This window comes from Phyllostomus hastatus, unplaced genomic scaffold (genome assembly GCF_019186645.2).
Source record: "Phyllostomus hastatus isolate PE091 unplaced genomic scaffold, TTU_PhHast_1.1 phas_scaffold_78, whole genome shotgun sequence".
Classification (NCBI taxonomy): domain Eukaryota; kingdom Metazoa; phylum Chordata; class Mammalia; order Chiroptera; family Phyllostomidae; genus Phyllostomus; species Phyllostomus hastatus.
The window spans coordinates 58,901,847-58,920,092 of record NW_025334041.1 but is presented as its reverse complement, the minus strand read 5'-3'; the positions used below and the strand labels follow the sequence as shown (position 1 = coordinate 58,920,092).

Here is an 18,246-nt window from a genome sequence, read left to right as displayed (position 1 = left end):
ACCTTTCAAGGCTGGGTCAGAGAAAGCCATGCAGCTCCCTCTCTAGACATTGCCTTTTGAAACTTAGTCACTGAGCCATAAGAAGCCTGGAACATGAAGAGGCCTGTGCAAATCAATGGTGGACAGTCTCAGCTGGGCTCAGCTTTCCACCAGCCCAGCCCAAATGCTGGACACATTAGTGCAGACACACCAGGGATGAGGTTCCCAGCCCTGGCCAGGGAGGCCTCTGACACCATGCAGCAGGCCCTTTGTAACTTCTTGACTCTGAATCCATGAATGTGAAAAGTGGCTGTTGCTTTGTGTCTCTGAGTGTGATGAATTTGTACATGACAGTAGATTGCTGGAGTGCCGCACATCAGTGATTCTGCAGACAGCAGCGTGCTTTCTAAGAGGCTGCTCATGGCCTGACTTTTGGAGAGGTCTGGCATGTATCAAGGACACTGCCTGGTATATGCAGAAGTATAGTTTGGTTGACAACCAAGCTTCTCCCACATTTTCACTGGAGGAAAACTAGATCCAGAATGGGAGGATCCTAATCATGCCCCCCAGAGCATCTAGGGGTATGACCCCAAATTTGAAGTTTTGAGCTTTATCTTTAAAACTCACATGTATTTTGCATTTCAGGAATATACATCCATGTTAATTTTGGTATGAAAATATTTAAAATTAGTTGCCAATAAAATCACCTAGCTTCCCACCCCCACCTGCCACCCAACACTCTCAGTCTCTAAGTGGAACTGGCTCTCTGGGCACAGGCAGCACAGCATCTGTGACCCTGCAGGCCTGATACAGTACTGCATGCCCTGGTTAAGAAATCTGGGGTCACACACATACCGGTATCACGGCTGCCTGGCTGAGCCCTTGCACAGGGAGCTCTTGGGGCAGGACAGCCAATCTTGGCATAGCTGTGGTGCTGGCCTCTGTCATCAGCTTGCTTGGAATGGCTGGAAGAAAGCGACAGATCACCTTCCTGACTTACACATACTTAACCACTTTCTTATCAAGAGGGGACAATGACCCTGCATGCATAAAAAAAGGGCTTGACTGCAATCTCTGATAAAGGAAGTCCAGCAGAAACAGAAGTGGGTTCCAGAGCCACAATGTTCTGCTAGTTCCCACCCTGGCCCCAGAGCCAACATATGATAGCAGACCATCCCCACACTTCATCTCCACCACTTGCTTTAGCCACCTGCCTGACCATTTTCATCTTACCAGAGCTACTAAAACCTAGCCAGCTTATCAAATCTGGGTATCACCTGTGTTACGTCTGCTTCATATACTGAAGTAATCAGGACCTGGAGAGGTAGAAGGCAGGAAGCCCGTGGAAAAGGAAGCAGGAGTGTGAACAGAGTGTGCACTTCTGCTCCATAGGAACACACAGGCCTGATTCTCCTCAGGCCTGAGGCCCTTCCTGGGGCTCTGTTCCCCTCAACCCCAACAGGGCGCCCACCCCTTTCCCAATCCGCATCATTGTACTCACAGATGGATTCTGACATGGCTGTGTGTGAGGATTTATGGGAACTTCTTGAGGACACTGATGATGAGTAACTTGTGTTAAGGCCTGAGGCGTCCATGTCAAGTGCCTTAAAGTGCTGCCAAGGTTCCAGGCTTGAGCCCTAGTCCAGAAACAAACACACACACTCACACACACAATCCACATTTTAGCATCAAGATGATGAAAGTGAATCCTGTAACTTTATTTTTATTTGTTTTATTTGTTTGTTTATTTGTTTGTTTTTAGTTGTTCAAGTACAGTTTTCTGCCTTTCCCCCAACCCCTCCCCACCTCCCTCCCCTGTTTCCACCCCTCTTTGTTATTGTCCATGTGTCCTATATAATTGTTCCTGCAAACCCTTCACACTTTTCCCCTATAATCCCCTCCCCTCTCCCCTTCAGTCACTGTCAGACTGTTCTCAATTTCAGTGTCTTTGGTTATATTTTGCTTGCTTGTTCATTTTATTGATTAGGTTCCTGTTAAAGATGAGATCATATGGTATTTGTCTTCTACCGCCTGGCCTATTTCACTTAGCATAATGCTCTCCAGTTCCATCCATGCTATTCAACATAGTATCGGGAGTCCTAGCCACAGCAATCCAACAACAAAAGGAAATAAAAGGCATCCAAATTGGAAAAGAACAAAATTGTCATTGTTTGCAGATGACATGATAGTGTATATAGAAAATCCTATAGACTCCACCAAAAAACTGCTTGACCTAATAAATGAATTTGGCAAAACAACGGTATACAAAGTCAATATTCAGAAATCAAAGGCATTTTTCTATACCAACAATGAAATATCAGAAACAGAAATCAGGAAAAAAAAATCCCATTTGATATAGCAACAAGAAAAATAAAGTACCTAGGAAGAAACCTAACCAAGGAAGTAAAAGACCTGTACTCAGAAAACTATACAACACTGAAGAGAGAAATTAAGGAAGACATAAACAAGTGGAAACATATACCGTGTTCATGGATCGGAAGAATTAACATCATCAAAATGTCCATACTACCCAAAGCAATTTATAGATTCAATGCAATACTATTAAAGTACCAATGGCATATTTGAAAGATATAGAACAAACACTTCAAAAATTTATATGGAACCATAAATGACCCCAAATAGCTGCAGCAATTTTAAGAAAGAAGAGCAAAATAGGAGGGATCACAATACCTGATATCAAATTACAAGGCCACTGTAATGAATCACAAAACTTTAGTTCTCCACTAAATATGTAGGAAAATGTAAAGGTTGTTGAGAGAACTCCTGTAGCTGTTTGGTGATAATAGCAAACCCACTTGGGTGGAATATTTGTACACCTCTATAAATATAATCTTTGAGAGAATTGCAGCTTATGAGCAGCAGTTATATTTTCTCACCTTGTATCTTAATTTGTTAGATTTTTGTGACTTTGCATTTTATTTTTTCCTTAAAGTTGTCATCCTAATGCTCAGAATTTTGACTTCCCCAAAAGGAGGAAAGAAGCAGGTTCTAGATAAAAGGTTGCTGGTGGTACTAGATTGTGAACGCTGCAAATGAACTAAATACCTCTGGACTCTTGGACACTTCCTGTGCTCGCTCCCACTACTTGCTACTCCTCTGCAGCCTTTGGGTTCCCAAGAGCAGAAGGGGCAAATGGCCAATGGCCCCCTACCCTTGGACCCCTGGATTGTAACTGATGCTGGTTCCTTGCTTTTCTCTGTTTCAAATAGAGTGCGATGAGAAAGCAGCTGTGACTTTTCAACACTGAGGAGCTACCTTTCCATCCTGCAAGGCATTAAGTTTCTTAGGTATAAGAAAGTAGGTAAAATAATTTTTAAGCTGAAGAATAAATATGATAATGACTCTCCTGAGCCATGTTCCCACTTAGTCTTAGAAGGATGATGAAACTCCTGGCTTCCACTGGGCTATGCAGACAGGTTGGTCATACCCAATAGAACCAACAGACCTGAGAACCTGGTCTCTTAATCATTGTGGATCCACATGGCCATTCTGTCTCTTAGTCATGGCTCCAGTGAGGGTGAATGCAGTGTATGTGCTCATGTAGGTCTGAAATGATTAATGTGTGACCAACAGGCCTTTGTGTAAAACAGAAATACAGGATGTGTTTGGCTGTGCTAAGTGTCAGTTTTGAGACTCTGCTGTTTAGTCACAGAGTCTCCCCTAGATAAGACTTTTAGGGGGTGTGGTCCTGGGCCCTCCCTGGACCATGACCATTTACAAATTGTGTGTTCCTGGTCCAAAGAGAAATAACTATAGAAAGTGAGATTCAATACTGAGACACTTTTATAGCCATTTGATGCCACCACACTTCACAAGAATCTGCCATTTATACAAGCAGCAGTCAGTGACATATTTGACATTAAAAAAAAAAAACCCAACTGGTCCATTACTACTGATAGTTTGAAAAGCATTGTCCTAGAGCTTTTCTTTTAAAAGGAAAGGAAAGGACCTCATAACCTGGCACCTGAGATTATGTTTGTGTATTTACACATATGTGCATGTTTATAGGAAGACGTTCCACTGGGCTCTGGGATTCCTAAAGGATCAGAAATTCAATAATAAATCTCTGACTGGAAAATATACATTAATCCTGTTCTTCAGCTATGATGCATGGTGTGTCTAACATCTACCTATGAACAGCTTAATTCCATTCTTAGACATGATACATGATGCATTATGTGACATAGCTGGCTAATAAACATTTCTATAAACAATGACAGGTGGTCATATGAGGATGCTGGTAACGAATCACCCTATAATGCACCCCATGTAGCAGCCAGCAAGGGAGGCTCTGCAAAGACGCTGGCTGCTGTTTGTCCTTTAAAGGAGATTTTTCCTTCCTCCCAATTTGGTCCTGGATAGACCACAGATGTCTTTGCTGTACTATTATTACTGTGTCAGCCTTGGCCAAAAACTCTGAATTCTAAGTCAATGGGCAGCCTGGAACTTGAACCATATTCCAACAATTCTAAAATATGTTGACATATTTGAAATTGAGATATATTCTTCAACTCATGAAAGAAATCCTTATTTCACAGATTGACTGGCAGAATTTTTTTCTTAGTGGAGGATAAAATAATGGTAGAATGTATAATTAGTTGATAGCTCCTTAGTTTTGATGAAACACAACACTCCCTCCCTTTCTTGTTTTTTCCATTTTCTCCCAACATTTGTTTTTACTTGAAGAATGGCCTTTGAGGAACAGGGCTCTTGTGTACCTGCAAGTTGCCAAGATGGGGGAAGCCTGGCCAGAGGGAACCTATGAGCTTAGCCTGGGGCAGGAAGGAGGTCCAGTTTCATGAATGAAAATACTTCAGCTCTGGCTGTTAATTAGACCCAGACACAGATATGGGAAGTGTCCAGGAGAGGTGGGTGAGCCTTGAAGATAGTGTAGCAACACTGAGTCTAGGGGGCACACAGGGGTCTCTGAATTATTTCATGCTCAATGGATGATGGAATAGCCCCCAGTTTTTTTTTCCTGTGGGAGAGATACAAAGTGGAATTCTTATAACCATTCTTGGAAGGACAAAAAGTTGCCAAACCATGTTTTCAGTCTAGAGGCTGTTTTTAGCTCTTTGGGTTGTAACCCTTGGTGTCTTCAGGATGTTATCTCATCCTTGTGTGTTCTGTGCCTCATCTGAAGAATGAGGACTGAGGATAGTAGCAGTGCCCACCTCACAGGAACACTATGGGGGAAAATAAATGAATACCTTGAAACCACACAAAGAGTACTGGAACACAGCAAGAGATCATAAGGCAAGAAATGCTGTTTTTATTATTCTTATTTTTATGATAACCCATCTGACGGGGATCAGCATACCTTTAGTGCTGAAGGGTGGATGGCCTCAGATGGTGGGTCTTCCAAAGCCAGCTCCTGCCTCCTTTCCACCCGGACATCTGAGTAACTAATCAAGAAATCAAGAGACCACAGCTGGACATGGGACAGTCCAGGATGATGCGGCAAAGAGGGCTGCATGATGTATGGAGGTCTCTATGTGATACCTTCCTAGAACAGTCACCATGAAGGGGACTAGCTCTGGTGCTTGTCTGAGAAGGAAGTTTCAGTCTGTCCCTAAATTCCACTGCAGTGACTTCTAATTTGACAGCCAGAATATCTTCTTTTTCAGGATATTTTTATTCTCTTCTTTACTTACCTTTCCTATCCCCACAAATGTCCAAACATAATTGTCCCAAAACATTTTCATTTACAGGGTATATCTCAGCCTTCAAATGATTAGAAAACTATCTTAAAATCTACTGAGTCTAGATTTTAAGAAAGCCAAGATCAAGTCTCTGAGTGTGCCTATGAAGAAGTGATGTAACTTTTTTAGTAATTACAACCTTCAGAAAGTTTTCTCTCAACCAAACCCAGAACTCTAGCCAGACCCAGACTGCTGATTCGTGTATGGACCCACTTTTTAAATTCTGCAGGTAAATCAGTTCAGTGTGGTGACCTAGTTATGGCTTGTGTGGAGATGAAGGCTGGGAAAGGACCTTGGAAGGATACAGTAGCTCTGGAGTCTGCAGTATGCTTCTTACCCTATTTATTCACTCAGTTCACACTTTACTTTTCTCTGAGAGTTTCTTTTTAAGATTTGCAAGGTGGAGGATGGAGAGGAAGAGCAGGGTCAAGGAAAGGGTCTGAAGGACAAGGTGTTAATGATGACCAGCCTTCTCTGGGTTACAAGGACCCTCTGGCAAAGGCACAGGCTGGTAACAGTGGGTGGGACTGGCTGCTGAAGTACCCAAGGGTGATCTAGCCAAGATCGAGTCCCTGAGAGTGGGCAAGTGATATGATGAGCAAACACACTGGCCAAGAAAACTAGCACTTCTCTCTGTTCTCTCCCTAACTTACTAAAGAAGAGTATTTACTTGTTGACTATTTATATTCATGTGTATGTATAGTATGCGGCCATCTAACTATCTATCTTTAGATACACATGAACATAAATACTTATCAACTATCAACTGTAAGCATCAACAGATACTTATCAGCTATGTTATATATATACATACACACATACACATTATATATATATATATATATATATATATAAAATGTAGTATGTATGAATAGCATCTGGATATATGTATCATCTATCTACCTATCATATATGATATATATATATAAAATACAGGACATATGTGTAATATCTATTGTGTGTATGTATTTATCATTATCTATTATCACCTATTTATTTTATATATGTATAAAATGCAGCATGCATATATATGCCTGTCAATCTAACCATTCTTTTTTTGCTCTCTTCAAGTGCTCTTCTCTAGATAAGTTTAAAACCAATTGATATTCTTAAAATTTCTGTAGTCAGGGGGGAAAAATGACACTTTTCCTGTACCTTTGGGAATTATTACCTGACATAGGCAGCATCTATGAAGTGCTAAATGTGCTGCCTCCATTGGAAGTCCTGGTCCCCCACACTGGGCTGGGGCTCCCTGCAGCCCCTAAGAACTGCCAGGAACCTGTGCCCGCTGGCCTCCTTGCTCTTTTCCCATCATAGCCTCAGTTGCCATCAGGGTTTTTTTAAGCATCAAAAATAAAGGGGACTAGGTGTTTGAGGTATTTTGAGGCAAAATTTTAATTTTCTTCTCAAAACAATGATAAGGGAAGGATGGTGGATGGACAGCGATGAGGGGAAAATATGTAAGTAGGTCAGTGAAGCAGTAACTTACTAAGTGATGTTCTGGGCTGCCTGAAAGAGCTCATGAGGCTTCAGAGAAACCTGACTAAACGCTTGAAGGAAGTCTGAGCTGGGGGAAAGAATGGGGTATATGCCTGGAAGGGTTGAGCTCTGGTGATCACTCTGTTAGCTGCAGAGTGTAGCCCTGGCCAGTGGAAGAAGTCCAGCCTGGAGCTTGGTCCTCAGAAGCTGGGACTACCTGAGATGGCCAGGGTTCTGATGGAGCTGTTAGGGGCCACATCCCCACGCACCTGACTACCGAATGTGTGCACACAATGAACTCGGGCTTGGAGTTCCACTGATGGTAGGTGATGTAGTAGTGGGACTGCAGCCAAATCCACTGCTGGCCTTTGGTTAGAAACCGGTAGCAACATGACTTCCCCTTACCAAACTGCATCACTGTTGGTAGAAAATGGAGTGTGAATATAATGAACATTAACACAAAAATAATCTTTTTGAAAATAAGCTTTCCAAAAGACAGTATCAGACATTGTTTACTTCCCCAGTTAGTGCTGTATTTAAGTGACTAGTAACTATCAGGATAATGGTAAATGATAATGAATTCTTAAACAATGGAGGAGTGATTTATATGCTTTCCTAAATACCCAAAAGCTTAAAAATTCTCAAATATTGGCAGATGCAGATAGTTTCAAACTGGGGGTTTAATTAGAAAGAGATCCAGGTTTTCCTGGTACACATCTTCCTACTGCATGTAGTGCTGTCTTTGGAGCTACATGATAGAGGGGCCAGACACTGGGAGAATGGAGCCCAGAGCAAACCTACTGGCCAGGGTCCTCTGGGCTGAGTTGGCCACCATTAGTCAGGAGTTCAACCTTAGTCTACATGGTTCTAAGACAGTAGCTACAGATGCCATCTATCCCAAGCCCACTGCTGCAGGGCTGTGTCCCCGTGAGGCTGTTGGGGGCTTCTCTGGAGGTTCCCCAGGGCAGAATAAAGGCTGTTGAATTATTAGCCTTGGAGGGCAGAGAGTTGAACTGTGGGTCCCAGGAAGAAGAACCATTTGGGTTTTATTGCCGCAGTGCCTAGGCTTTAGCACCTCTTTGTGGTTAAGAGAAATTGTAACTAGGAAGCTAAAGCTACAAAAGGAGCTTCTGACTTGGAGAATGTGATATCTGAAGAGGAGAGAGGCCCAGCTCATTAAGAGAGTGGGTTGGATGGTGCAAGTGTGCCTTGCCCGAGCCCCGGACGCTGAAGGGGATTCTACAGTCACAGCATTTCAAGTGTCCTTTCTCTGTGAGAGAGGTAGAAGTAGCCAGAGGCTTGAAGGAGTCATGCTTCTCAACCTTTCAGGTGCCCACCAGTTACTTGGAGGTCTTGTTAAAATGGAGGTTCTGATTCCATCAGCTGGTGGGGAGAACCTGAGTGTTAGCAAGTCCAGCAAACTCCTTGTGATGCCACGTGACTGCTCAAGGACCACCTCTGAGGAGCAAGGAGTTAAAGTTTTGACAATTAGCCTTAAATTTTAACAGTGGGTCCTGATGAAACCCAAGCCTGTTCTTCCTTGAGCAAAGACAGCAGAAAAGAGAAAGTTATTATAATGGGCACTACAGACAAGGCATCTGTGAAAACACAGTGTTGGGCCCTGGCTGAGTGGCTTAGTTGGTTGCATTGTCCCATGCACCAAAAGGTTGCAGGTTTGATTACCAGTCAGGGCACATAGGTTGCCAGTTTGATCCCTGGTCAGGCATGTATGGGAGGCAACGAATTGATGTTTCTCTGTTTGTCTCTCTCCCCTTTCCTCTCTCTCTAACATCAGTAAAAATATCCTCGGGTGAGAAGTAAAAGAAATGCAGTGTTGGTGGTCAATCCATGGATCAGGATCCATAGGTCAATGTTACTACAAATCTTCCTGTGCAGAATTAGGGACTTGGCACCAAAAATATGACTTTAAATGGTTAATTCTTAAATTCTCTTGTTAAGTGAGAATGCAGACATGGTTGTAGTTTTCCCTTACCCCACACCAGAAGTCCTGCCTCCCATACCTTTGCCAAGCGCTCTTCTCTGTGCAGAAAACCTTCCTGATGCTTCTGCCTTAGCTAGATGAGGGACCCTCCTCTGAACCCCCCAATATCTTGTGTACCTCTCCTTTGCTGCACCAACAACATCTTATAAAGTCACCTATTTCTGCATTTTTATCAGCTTTTGTTCCTACAGAGCAGCAAGAAGAGTCTGATCATCTTTATGTCCTAGGCCTCGCTGATCATCTGGCCTGTGGCTTAGGTCTAATACTTGTCTTCTGGCTAAAGAAAGTTATGTAAATTCAGTATTTTGTATCTCAAATACTATATTACATAACTTTAAAAAATGGCCAGTACCCTTTCCATTTCTTTAAGATTAAACAGCTTGTGTATGTGAGGGATACTGGGAAGATGCTGGGGTGTGGCCAGGCAGAGCAAAGTCAATTCTAGGTGAAAACACACACAGGGTCATCCAGACAACCTCCATCATACTCTTGGGTCATTTCAGAGAAGCCAAAATCTTCTACCTCAGGAAGAACCTGAGTAACAAGCAGACTTCCAGGCTAGGAGTCCTGCTGTTGGGGCTCTATGGACAGAACTAGAAGTCCTGCGTGCCAGGGTGAGAAAGCAGTACTCACAGTGCTGGTGACACCTAGCAAGGAGCTCCAGATCATCAATGTGGTAGTAGTCATAACCTGAGGTTCCCAAAACTTCAAAAGGAAGGTATCCTATTATTGGAGGGGCTCTGCCAAGAACAATGGGATAATTCATCAGAGAGGACTCACTATGGTGGCTGCACCTCAATGCTGATGGTATAGCTTGCACATTTAATGATACATGGAGGCCTTGTTTCTCAAGAATAGGAGGAGAAAAATAATTTTGCATTGGTTAAAGCCCAAGGGGCTATGTATTCCAAAGTACTAGGTTTTTTTTGTTTGTTTGTTTTTGTTTTTTGCATATAGGTACTCAGTTCATTTGGCATAACCTGGCCCAAATAATAACAAAATTTATCACAACTCAATAATTAAAAACAGCTATAGATTGGGTCTGCCCAACTCCAAAGTGTAATAAAAAATTAGAGGATGGGGAGGGGTGACTGCTAGTTCTTAAACTGTAAAAAATGTCAGAAAGAAAGATTAGGAGATAAGAGAAAAAGGAGTTGAAGGAAGTAAGATGAGAAGTTTATCTCACTTCTGCTCCTGCCTTCCTGGGAGCTGGAGAAGGTTCCCATTGGTGGAGGTGGGGGATCGGGTTGTATCCCAAAGATGTCCCTGGGCTGCAGTGTCTGGCTCTTCTGAAATGGTCTGACCCAAACACAGAATGCATCCATGGATATGGATAAATGCAATAGGAGGCAAACTGCCTAACCCTTGGCTGGGAACCACTTTTCCTTCTGCCAGGCCCGACCTTTTTCACCCCAACCCAGATAATGCTTTTCTTTTCACACACCTGTGATCCAGAAATAAAAACTTCCATTCCAAGCTGTGCCTTGAAGTGAATTCCTCTAGAGGTTCATCAACTACACACATTTCCTATATTAGAAGGAAAGAAAGTGTTGCCTGAGGTGACAGATGCTCACGCTAGAGCTGCTCAGGATGACTGACTGGTGGGCCACAGAAGTTATAACTCTTCAGAGCAAGTCTTCAGGTTGTGTTGGATTGAAGCTTGTCATCTGTAGCTAATCTGGTACTAGCTGGTACAAAATTTATTTCACAAGGTGGGGAAAAATAACTAGGAGCTAAAATGTCACACCCCTCCCTTCCCATTATCTCAAAGTGTGGTAAACATGTGGAAAATGGCTTTTGATCTGCATTTGAATGACTAATTTAACTAAACATTCCTGCCACAGACACTAAAGCAATCATAGACAAGAGATTTCAGACACTCAGTTTTACACTCAGTTCTCACTTCTGCCTGCCCTGAGTGGTTTTAATATTGTTATGAAATGTAGGAAGGTTTACAGAGCTCTAAAGAAGCATCTCCACAGGCTCAAGAGTGATTGATGCCTTCAAACAAAATATCTCCTAGGAAATGCAGTTATGAGAGACAGCATGTGGGGCTATCAGAGATAAGGAAACCAGACATTTCAAATTTTAGTGATGATATCCTTGTAATTTAATTTTCCCATAAAGACAATTAAATATAAGTAAATGGAACTCAACTATAATATTTCCACAGGATAACTTCTCTTCCAAGTACTTACCTTTAGGAATTGTGGTGTTGCTAGGTGAACAGTAGCTATGAAGCAGACCTCCTTTCCTAGAGATACCTGGCAAGGCCTTAGAAGGGCGCTGTCAAAGCCATTACAGGAAAGGCTAGGCACTGGGGAGGGAGGGACACAAGTTAGCTTATCTGTGCAGCAGCCAGCCTGCCTGTATTCCTGTGAACCAGCACTGCACTCAGGGCTTGTGAACACTAACTCATCTCATTCTTATAACTTGGGGAGTAGGTGCTATTGTTACCCTATTGCATAAGAACTGAGGCACAGATGGGTAAAGCAACTGCACAAGGCCACACAGAACCAGAATTTGAGTCACTAGTATACTACTTGCCTCTCACTTGCACTATCCTATAGCCACTTAGATGACCATGTTGGGAAAAATATTCTGAAAAATTAGAAGACACTCTCATTCTTCAGTTAGGGTCCAAACACTCACTCCAGGCAGTGTTTTAAGGGTCAATTCCATAGTCCGTTAGTGTTTCTGATACTGATGGACCCAGGAAAATAACTTTGTCTTAGTACATGAACCCCTGTACCTGGTGTGGCATACCTGGAAGTCAAGGGCTTCTGCCCTGAAACACCTCCTTAGGGCCCTGTATGAGGCAGGGGCTCAGTCAGGACTACTAAACAGATAGCCTCAGGACTTACAGTGATCTCCAAAGGTACACTGTGTAGGTAACAAAATCTGTTTACTGCCTTATTTATTCTCACAAGTCTGGGAAGATACAACTTTCTTCATATTAACCAAGGTCACTCAGAGTAGAAATAATGGAGCAGGAACTGTACCCAGCTCTTAGGGACTCCAAGTCCAGGGTTCTAATAAAGATGGTTCTAGGTTCATCTCACCATGATGCTGAGACTAGGCCCCACAGGCCTCCTGAGGAGGTGCCCTTGGCACTAGCAGCAATGTTCCCTGGTAGCTACAGATTTTCCCTCAGGTTGACTATGCACAACTGCTCTCTCTACCTTCCATGCCAGAGAACAATTCTGCCAGTTTAGCTGGAGTTTGCTGTGTGGGTAAAAGGATCCCATTAAATATGAGTAAAGTCATCTTACCATGTACACAAATTCTCACCAGTTCCCTGGGATCTTTCACGTGGCTGCCCAGGCATTACCCAGAGCAGTTAATTCAGAAACTTGGGGTGAAGCTCAGGCATCAGCATTTTAAAACCTCCCAGATTTACTAATGTGTCCCCAGGATTGAGGACTACTGTCATAATCCATATGACCTCTTTCCTTTTAAAATGTAGTTGATTATATATATCCTGTACATTTCTGAACTTGTAAATTAAAAGTTATGTTTTTCTAGCCCTGGCTGGTGTGGCTCAGTGGATTGGGTGCTTTCCCGAAAATCAAATGGTCACTGGTTAGATTCCCTGTCAGGGCACATGCTTGGGTTGCAGGCCAGGTCCCCAGTCGGTGGCATGTGAGAGGCAACTACACATTGATGTTTCCTTCTCTTTCTCTCTCCCTTCCCCTCTCTAAAAGTAAATAAGTATTTTAAAAAGTAATTTTTTCCAATTTAAAAACATACAAACATCAGAAAACAGTGCATTCTAAGACGATGTCTATAAGACTTTGGACTTTAGCTTTTCAATAATTTCTTACTTTATATGTGTATGGGCTTCTAAGTGATTAAATAATGTGGTGTTTTATCTACAGACATGAATAAATTCATTTTATCAAACATATTCTCTGAATGTATGTATATAACTAATGCCTGTTTCCAAACATGACTATAAAGTGGGTAAAATAAAAAACACTGGTCCCAAGAGAGCTTGCATCTGTCATTACTTGGCTTTCATCATTGCAGATTAATGTGTAGGGTAGACCAAGGAACTTATCAAGGGAAAAGAAAAAATTCCACATAAGGGAAAGGTTGCCAGATGTGAACATTTGCATGATGAAAAAAAGAAAAACATTGAAAATTTTCCCAGATGTGAAATATCCTCTCTACCAGAATCTAAGAGACATCACCAGCCAGAAAAACACAAAATAAAATGATCCCTACTCTTTCAGAATATCAAGACCTTCCAAGCAAATTTCTAAGGATTTTCCAGGAATTTAAGAGAGTCTTTCATCTGACTTGAACCATGTGCCTTGTTTGAGGGATCCTTTCTGCTACTAAATTCATGTGTCCTTTCAGTAAGTGACTTCCTTGGTGATTTACTGTGAGGAAGACAGGGACAGATGGAGTGTGAAATAGGCAAACAAGCCCCTAAGGACTTCAAGTGGCAAGGATGTGTATCATGGCAATTAAATGGATGTTCTATAGAGCTTCCTGTTGGCCTGGCTGCCTCCCAATATAGTTTTATTGACCCTTTATAACTTCAAAAGTTCTGAAGAAGAAAATGCATCTCTAAGGACATCCCGTTATTGCTTGTACCCTGCAGTGATAAGCTAGATATTTTAGAGAGGAACTCAGAACTAGTAAATACATCTTCTAAACAAACCTTTCCCCCCAACCCTGAAGCAGTTGATCAAATGTGATAGTAAGTCAAGGATCAAAGTTATAACACAGGCCAAGGGGAAAACCTTGGGAAGAAACATGGGGAAGAAGTTACTTTAAATATTTTGCCAGTAGTGTTTGAAATGACTTCCACTCTCAGCATGAGCCTTCTTGCATTTTCTGGAGAGTCACCACGTGGGCACATTGCTCCCTGGAACTTCACAGTAATATTTAGCTATCTTATCCCCAGGTAGTTTAGGAACAGTAATTAAAAATTTAATTAGCTGTTTTAGTTTAAGCAATAGATAAGTATATCTAATTACAACTGACAGCCTGAGACTTTCAGAAGGATAAACCACTCAATGCAGGCCCAGCCCTGTTTTATCGGATCTCTGACCTCAGCCTCCGTTCCTCTGTCCCTATCTCTGTCTCTGTTTCTCTCTCTCTCACACACACACAGCACTCATGATAGAGAGAAAAGTGATTATTTCTTGCTACATCCCCTCTACCAAGTCATCTTCCTTAAAATTGATCATACTGTTGTCCAAAGCTAAAGTGACAGCCTTCCCTGTGGCAGGAACTGGATCTAATTCTCTCGCTCCAGCTCTGAGCAGGCATCTTGCAAACAGCAGGTGTCAACAAGTATTTATGGAAAGACTCTCAGACAAGATGACTCTCCATCTCACATCTAAGCCACAGCTCAAAGCCCAGTTTGGGAAGACACCTTCTGATCCTTGTCAACAACTAATGCATTGATTTTGAGGTCCCAGGGTGATTTTTCCCTCCACAGCCCAGCCTGAGGCTGATGGTGGCAGGCTTACCATGGGAGCTTTCCCCTGGTGCTCAGATTAGCTCACTGCCCTACTCAAGCATTGACACTGGTCAAAAGAACACCTGGGCAACATCTGCTGCAAATCAGCCATTTTTTCAATCAGTCCATGGAAAGTGTGGGAGTGCTCATCATGAAACTCATGCTTGGAGAGATGCAGGATGGGGCTCTGTTTTTGGTCTTCCTAATAAAAGGGTCCATGGAATCACAAGGACCCCTCTTCATTCCTGAATCTTTTAGCACAGTCTCTAAATTCAGAGACCCTGGAAGAAATTTTCCTTGGGCTGGCATTCTTAGGATTCCAAAAATAGAATAGTCCAAGGTTGTCCAGAGAATCAGAGTTGCTTGTGCCCAGCATTCACTGGCTTCCAAATCTGCCTGACGACAAAGGAGAGCTTCAAATAAATCATAACAAAGAAATATGGATGACTGTAGGGGCAAGGAGAGTGCAGATGGAGTGAGAACTTATTCCCAAAGGGGAATGGGAGTGAAAGGAAGGAGCAGGGATTGTCATAGTGAACCTTTGCTGACAGCAAGGAGTAGAAGGAAATGGAGAAAGATGTACCAATATTTTTCTGCTCAGTATGGGTTCAGTCATCAGGCCTAAACAATTAAGCATTCTGATAAGAGATGGCCTGCTTATGATAAATGACTTGCAACAGCTGTAGGAAGATACACTAACAGTCCACAAGATGACAAATAGCTTTCTCGGTACTTCTTGGAATAAATGGAAAACAAAGCAGGCAGGTGTCTGGGGAGACGTGAAACCATGTGAGGTTTGCTAAAGGAAGAATGAATCTCATTTGTGTTAAGTGTCTGCAAGATTGGCCAAGATTGCTGGAATGTTGAGGGGGAAATAATGTTCTGCACATTCATGAGAAATCATCTCCCCCATATTAAGCATGATTCCCAGACTCACATTTTTTCTCTTCCCAGTGTGTGTTCCCCAAGGTGTTCTGAAAAACCAGGTTATTGGGTTCTTGGGAGAGCAGCAGCACCATAATCTTGACCAGTGTTTGGCCTAGGGTTCCACCTAACTTGTGGGGCTAATGTGTAGTTTTCTTTCCTTTCTGCCACTTCTATTTGGCACAGGGAAGAACAATGTTGGGCAGAAGCCACACCAGAAAGCTGGAGGGTAGCGAATTGTTAGATTGAAAATCATACTCTAATGGGAAAAATATACCTTAAATTTCTTCTTTCTCCTGGCATTCATTAATGAAAATGAGTCATTTTGGGGGCCAGAAGATGTAATGGCATTGACAAAATACCCACCAAATGGTGGGTGTGGACAGAGCCAAATTATTGTATGCTCAGGAAAGTGAACTTTCTGTAGGCCACTGTGCCCTGAGTCACAGTTGGATATCTTGTGCCCATTTTTATCACAATTATTGGACAACCTATACCAAAGTCCCCTGTACCAGGCTGAAACAAGCATGAAGATGGTTAATAAATGTATGACCATTCCTTACTGTTCCATTTTAATACAGACTGGAGATGCAAAGACAGGATGACAGTCTTAGGTAAAAATTTGTTCTTTTTTCTGATATTAATTCCTCTGCAATCTACTCTGCAGCAATGAGCACTGCTGGGGAAGGACATAAGCTTCATTGTTAGGGTGGCAGGAACACTCTGATCCTGATTCTTGGGGCCTGTGACAGAGACTAGATGAACCTGCACTAGACTTCTGGGTCTACTTCCAGTGAGGCCTGGCCAGCCTGCAATTTGTTTCCTAACCAAGACACATCAATGAACTCAGCTTAGGAAAAAATCACACCAAAACAAGACCTCCAAAGTCAGAAAATGAGGTAACAAACAGTAATCCCATGGAACATATAGAGTCAAGTGCTGTGAACTGAGCTGAAAGGCCACCCTTATGCAAGAACTTCAGTCTGGGTGTGTGATTAGAGGCAGCAGGTAAAATGAGGGCGGGGAAACTTTTATGCTCTGCTGTGTGGTTTCTGGAAAGCCCAGAGTGGAATGTTTGTTGAGGGTGACCCATTTGGAACCACACCAGCGACTTTTGAATCATTGCTCTCTGGATTTCAGTCAGACACACATTTAAATCCAAAGAACGGGGAGAGGTGGGAGCTCAAATAGAGGGTGGCCTTCTTCCTGGCAAGAGTGGTGGGGGTGGGGCTTCAGGACTTGGGAGTGTGGGGCTGGGGAAAGATAGACTCCCTGTCTGTTTAACTGGAGAAGTAAAAAGATGAAATGGTCTCCAGTTCCATCCATGGTGAAATAAGCCAGGCAGTGAGGGACAAATACCATATGATCTCCTCTTTAACTGGAACATAATCAACAAAAGAAAAAAGCAAACAAAATATAACCAGAGTCATTGAAATTAAGAACAATCTAACAATAGCCAGAGGGGAGGAAGAAGGAAGGGACAGTGGGGAGAAGGGTTTTCAGGAACTACTACAAAGGACACATGGATAAAACCAAGGGGGAGGGTGGAAGCAAGGGAGGGAGGTGGGTTTGGAGAGGATGGGGAGATAATACAGACAACTGTAATTGAACAACAATAAAATAGTTTTTAAAAAGATAAAATATTTGTTTAAAAGCTTTAAAAAATGTGTTATGTGACAAACATAGCCCTGAATAAAGTAATTTCATTCTAACCCTATTCTGGAAACACCATGCAGAGCACAGGTACACCAGGGCTGCTCTGGCAGGGGCCCTCACCAGTCAGCCAGGATCAGTGAGTTTTTTTATGAGAAGAGGAGATGTGCACTTCTCTATCCCAGCTGATACTTTCTCATAGGCTGCCTTAGAAACTGTCCTAAAGTGAAGCAATTTTAAGAAAGCTACATTCTTGTCCCATTTACTCACACACATTTTTCACATTTATTAAAAGTCTAGGTGAAAGATGTGAAGTCTTGTTATCTCCCCGTTTCCTCCCCGCCACCCCCTGCCAAACATCTGTGGCAAACGATGAAGTCCTAAGAAATGGCCATGACCTCGGGGAAAATTCCATTTTGCTCAAGTATTTGGGCAACAGTTGCTGTGTCTGCACAGCAAGAGTAGATGGGATAGGGTGAGGGGACATGAGGGGAGGTAAAGAGGTAGGTGGCATAAGTGGCTAATGAATGAGGAAATGTCCAATTAGAGAGTCTAATAATGTTAATGAGGGCAAAAGGGCTTGTTTCCTCCCCCTGCCCGTAGACTCCAGAGTTGGCCTACTCACACTGGAAACAGAGCCAGCTAAAACCTGAGCACTTAGTTATCTGGGTCAGCAGGTAAGCAGATGGGGTCTTCATCTATGTGATTTACTTGTCACCAAACACCCTCTCTGGCTTGGTCTTGCCCTCTCTTCCCTACCCTGAAACCTCTACATTTCATATTGGCCCCTTCGTTTTAAAGCCTGAGAATTCCTATAAATGTGAATTTTAGCAGCAGCAAGGGCCTCTTTTGGCCTTGGGCCAAATTGGTTGATCAGAGGAGCTTCTAGGCTGGGAAGAAAATGTCAGGTACTGTTCTATAGGGGCCTGGGTAAGGATATTAGGGAACACCCAGAGGAGGGTGGGAGTACAGAATGGGAAGTGAATGGAGGCTAAGGGTGAAATGTTCCT

The 18,246-nt window shown here is 42.7% G+C and overlaps 1 protein-coding gene across 1 annotated transcript in view; it reads right to left on the bottom strand.

Annotated features, from left to right (window-relative positions):
- The window catches only part of NPAS2 (neuronal PAS domain protein 2), a 110,443-nt gene that overhangs the window by 17,372 nt on the left and 74,825 nt on the right, over positions 1 to 18,246 (bottom strand). Inside the window, exons 7-13 of the mRNA XM_045827684.1 lie at positions 11,382 to 11,500; positions 10,628 to 10,710; positions 9,817 to 9,923; positions 7,451 to 7,598; positions 5,321 to 5,405; positions 1,481 to 1,616; positions 835 to 944 (exon numbers count right to left, since the gene is read on the bottom strand). Of these exons, the coding sequence (XP_045683640.1) occupies positions 835 to 944; positions 1,481 to 1,616; positions 5,321 to 5,405; positions 7,451 to 7,598; positions 9,817 to 9,923; positions 10,628 to 10,710; positions 11,382 to 11,500 (788 nt within the window). The remainder of the gene's footprint in view (positions 1 to 834; positions 945 to 1,480; positions 1,617 to 5,320; positions 5,406 to 7,450; positions 7,599 to 9,816; positions 9,924 to 10,627; positions 10,711 to 11,381; positions 11,501 to 18,246) is intronic.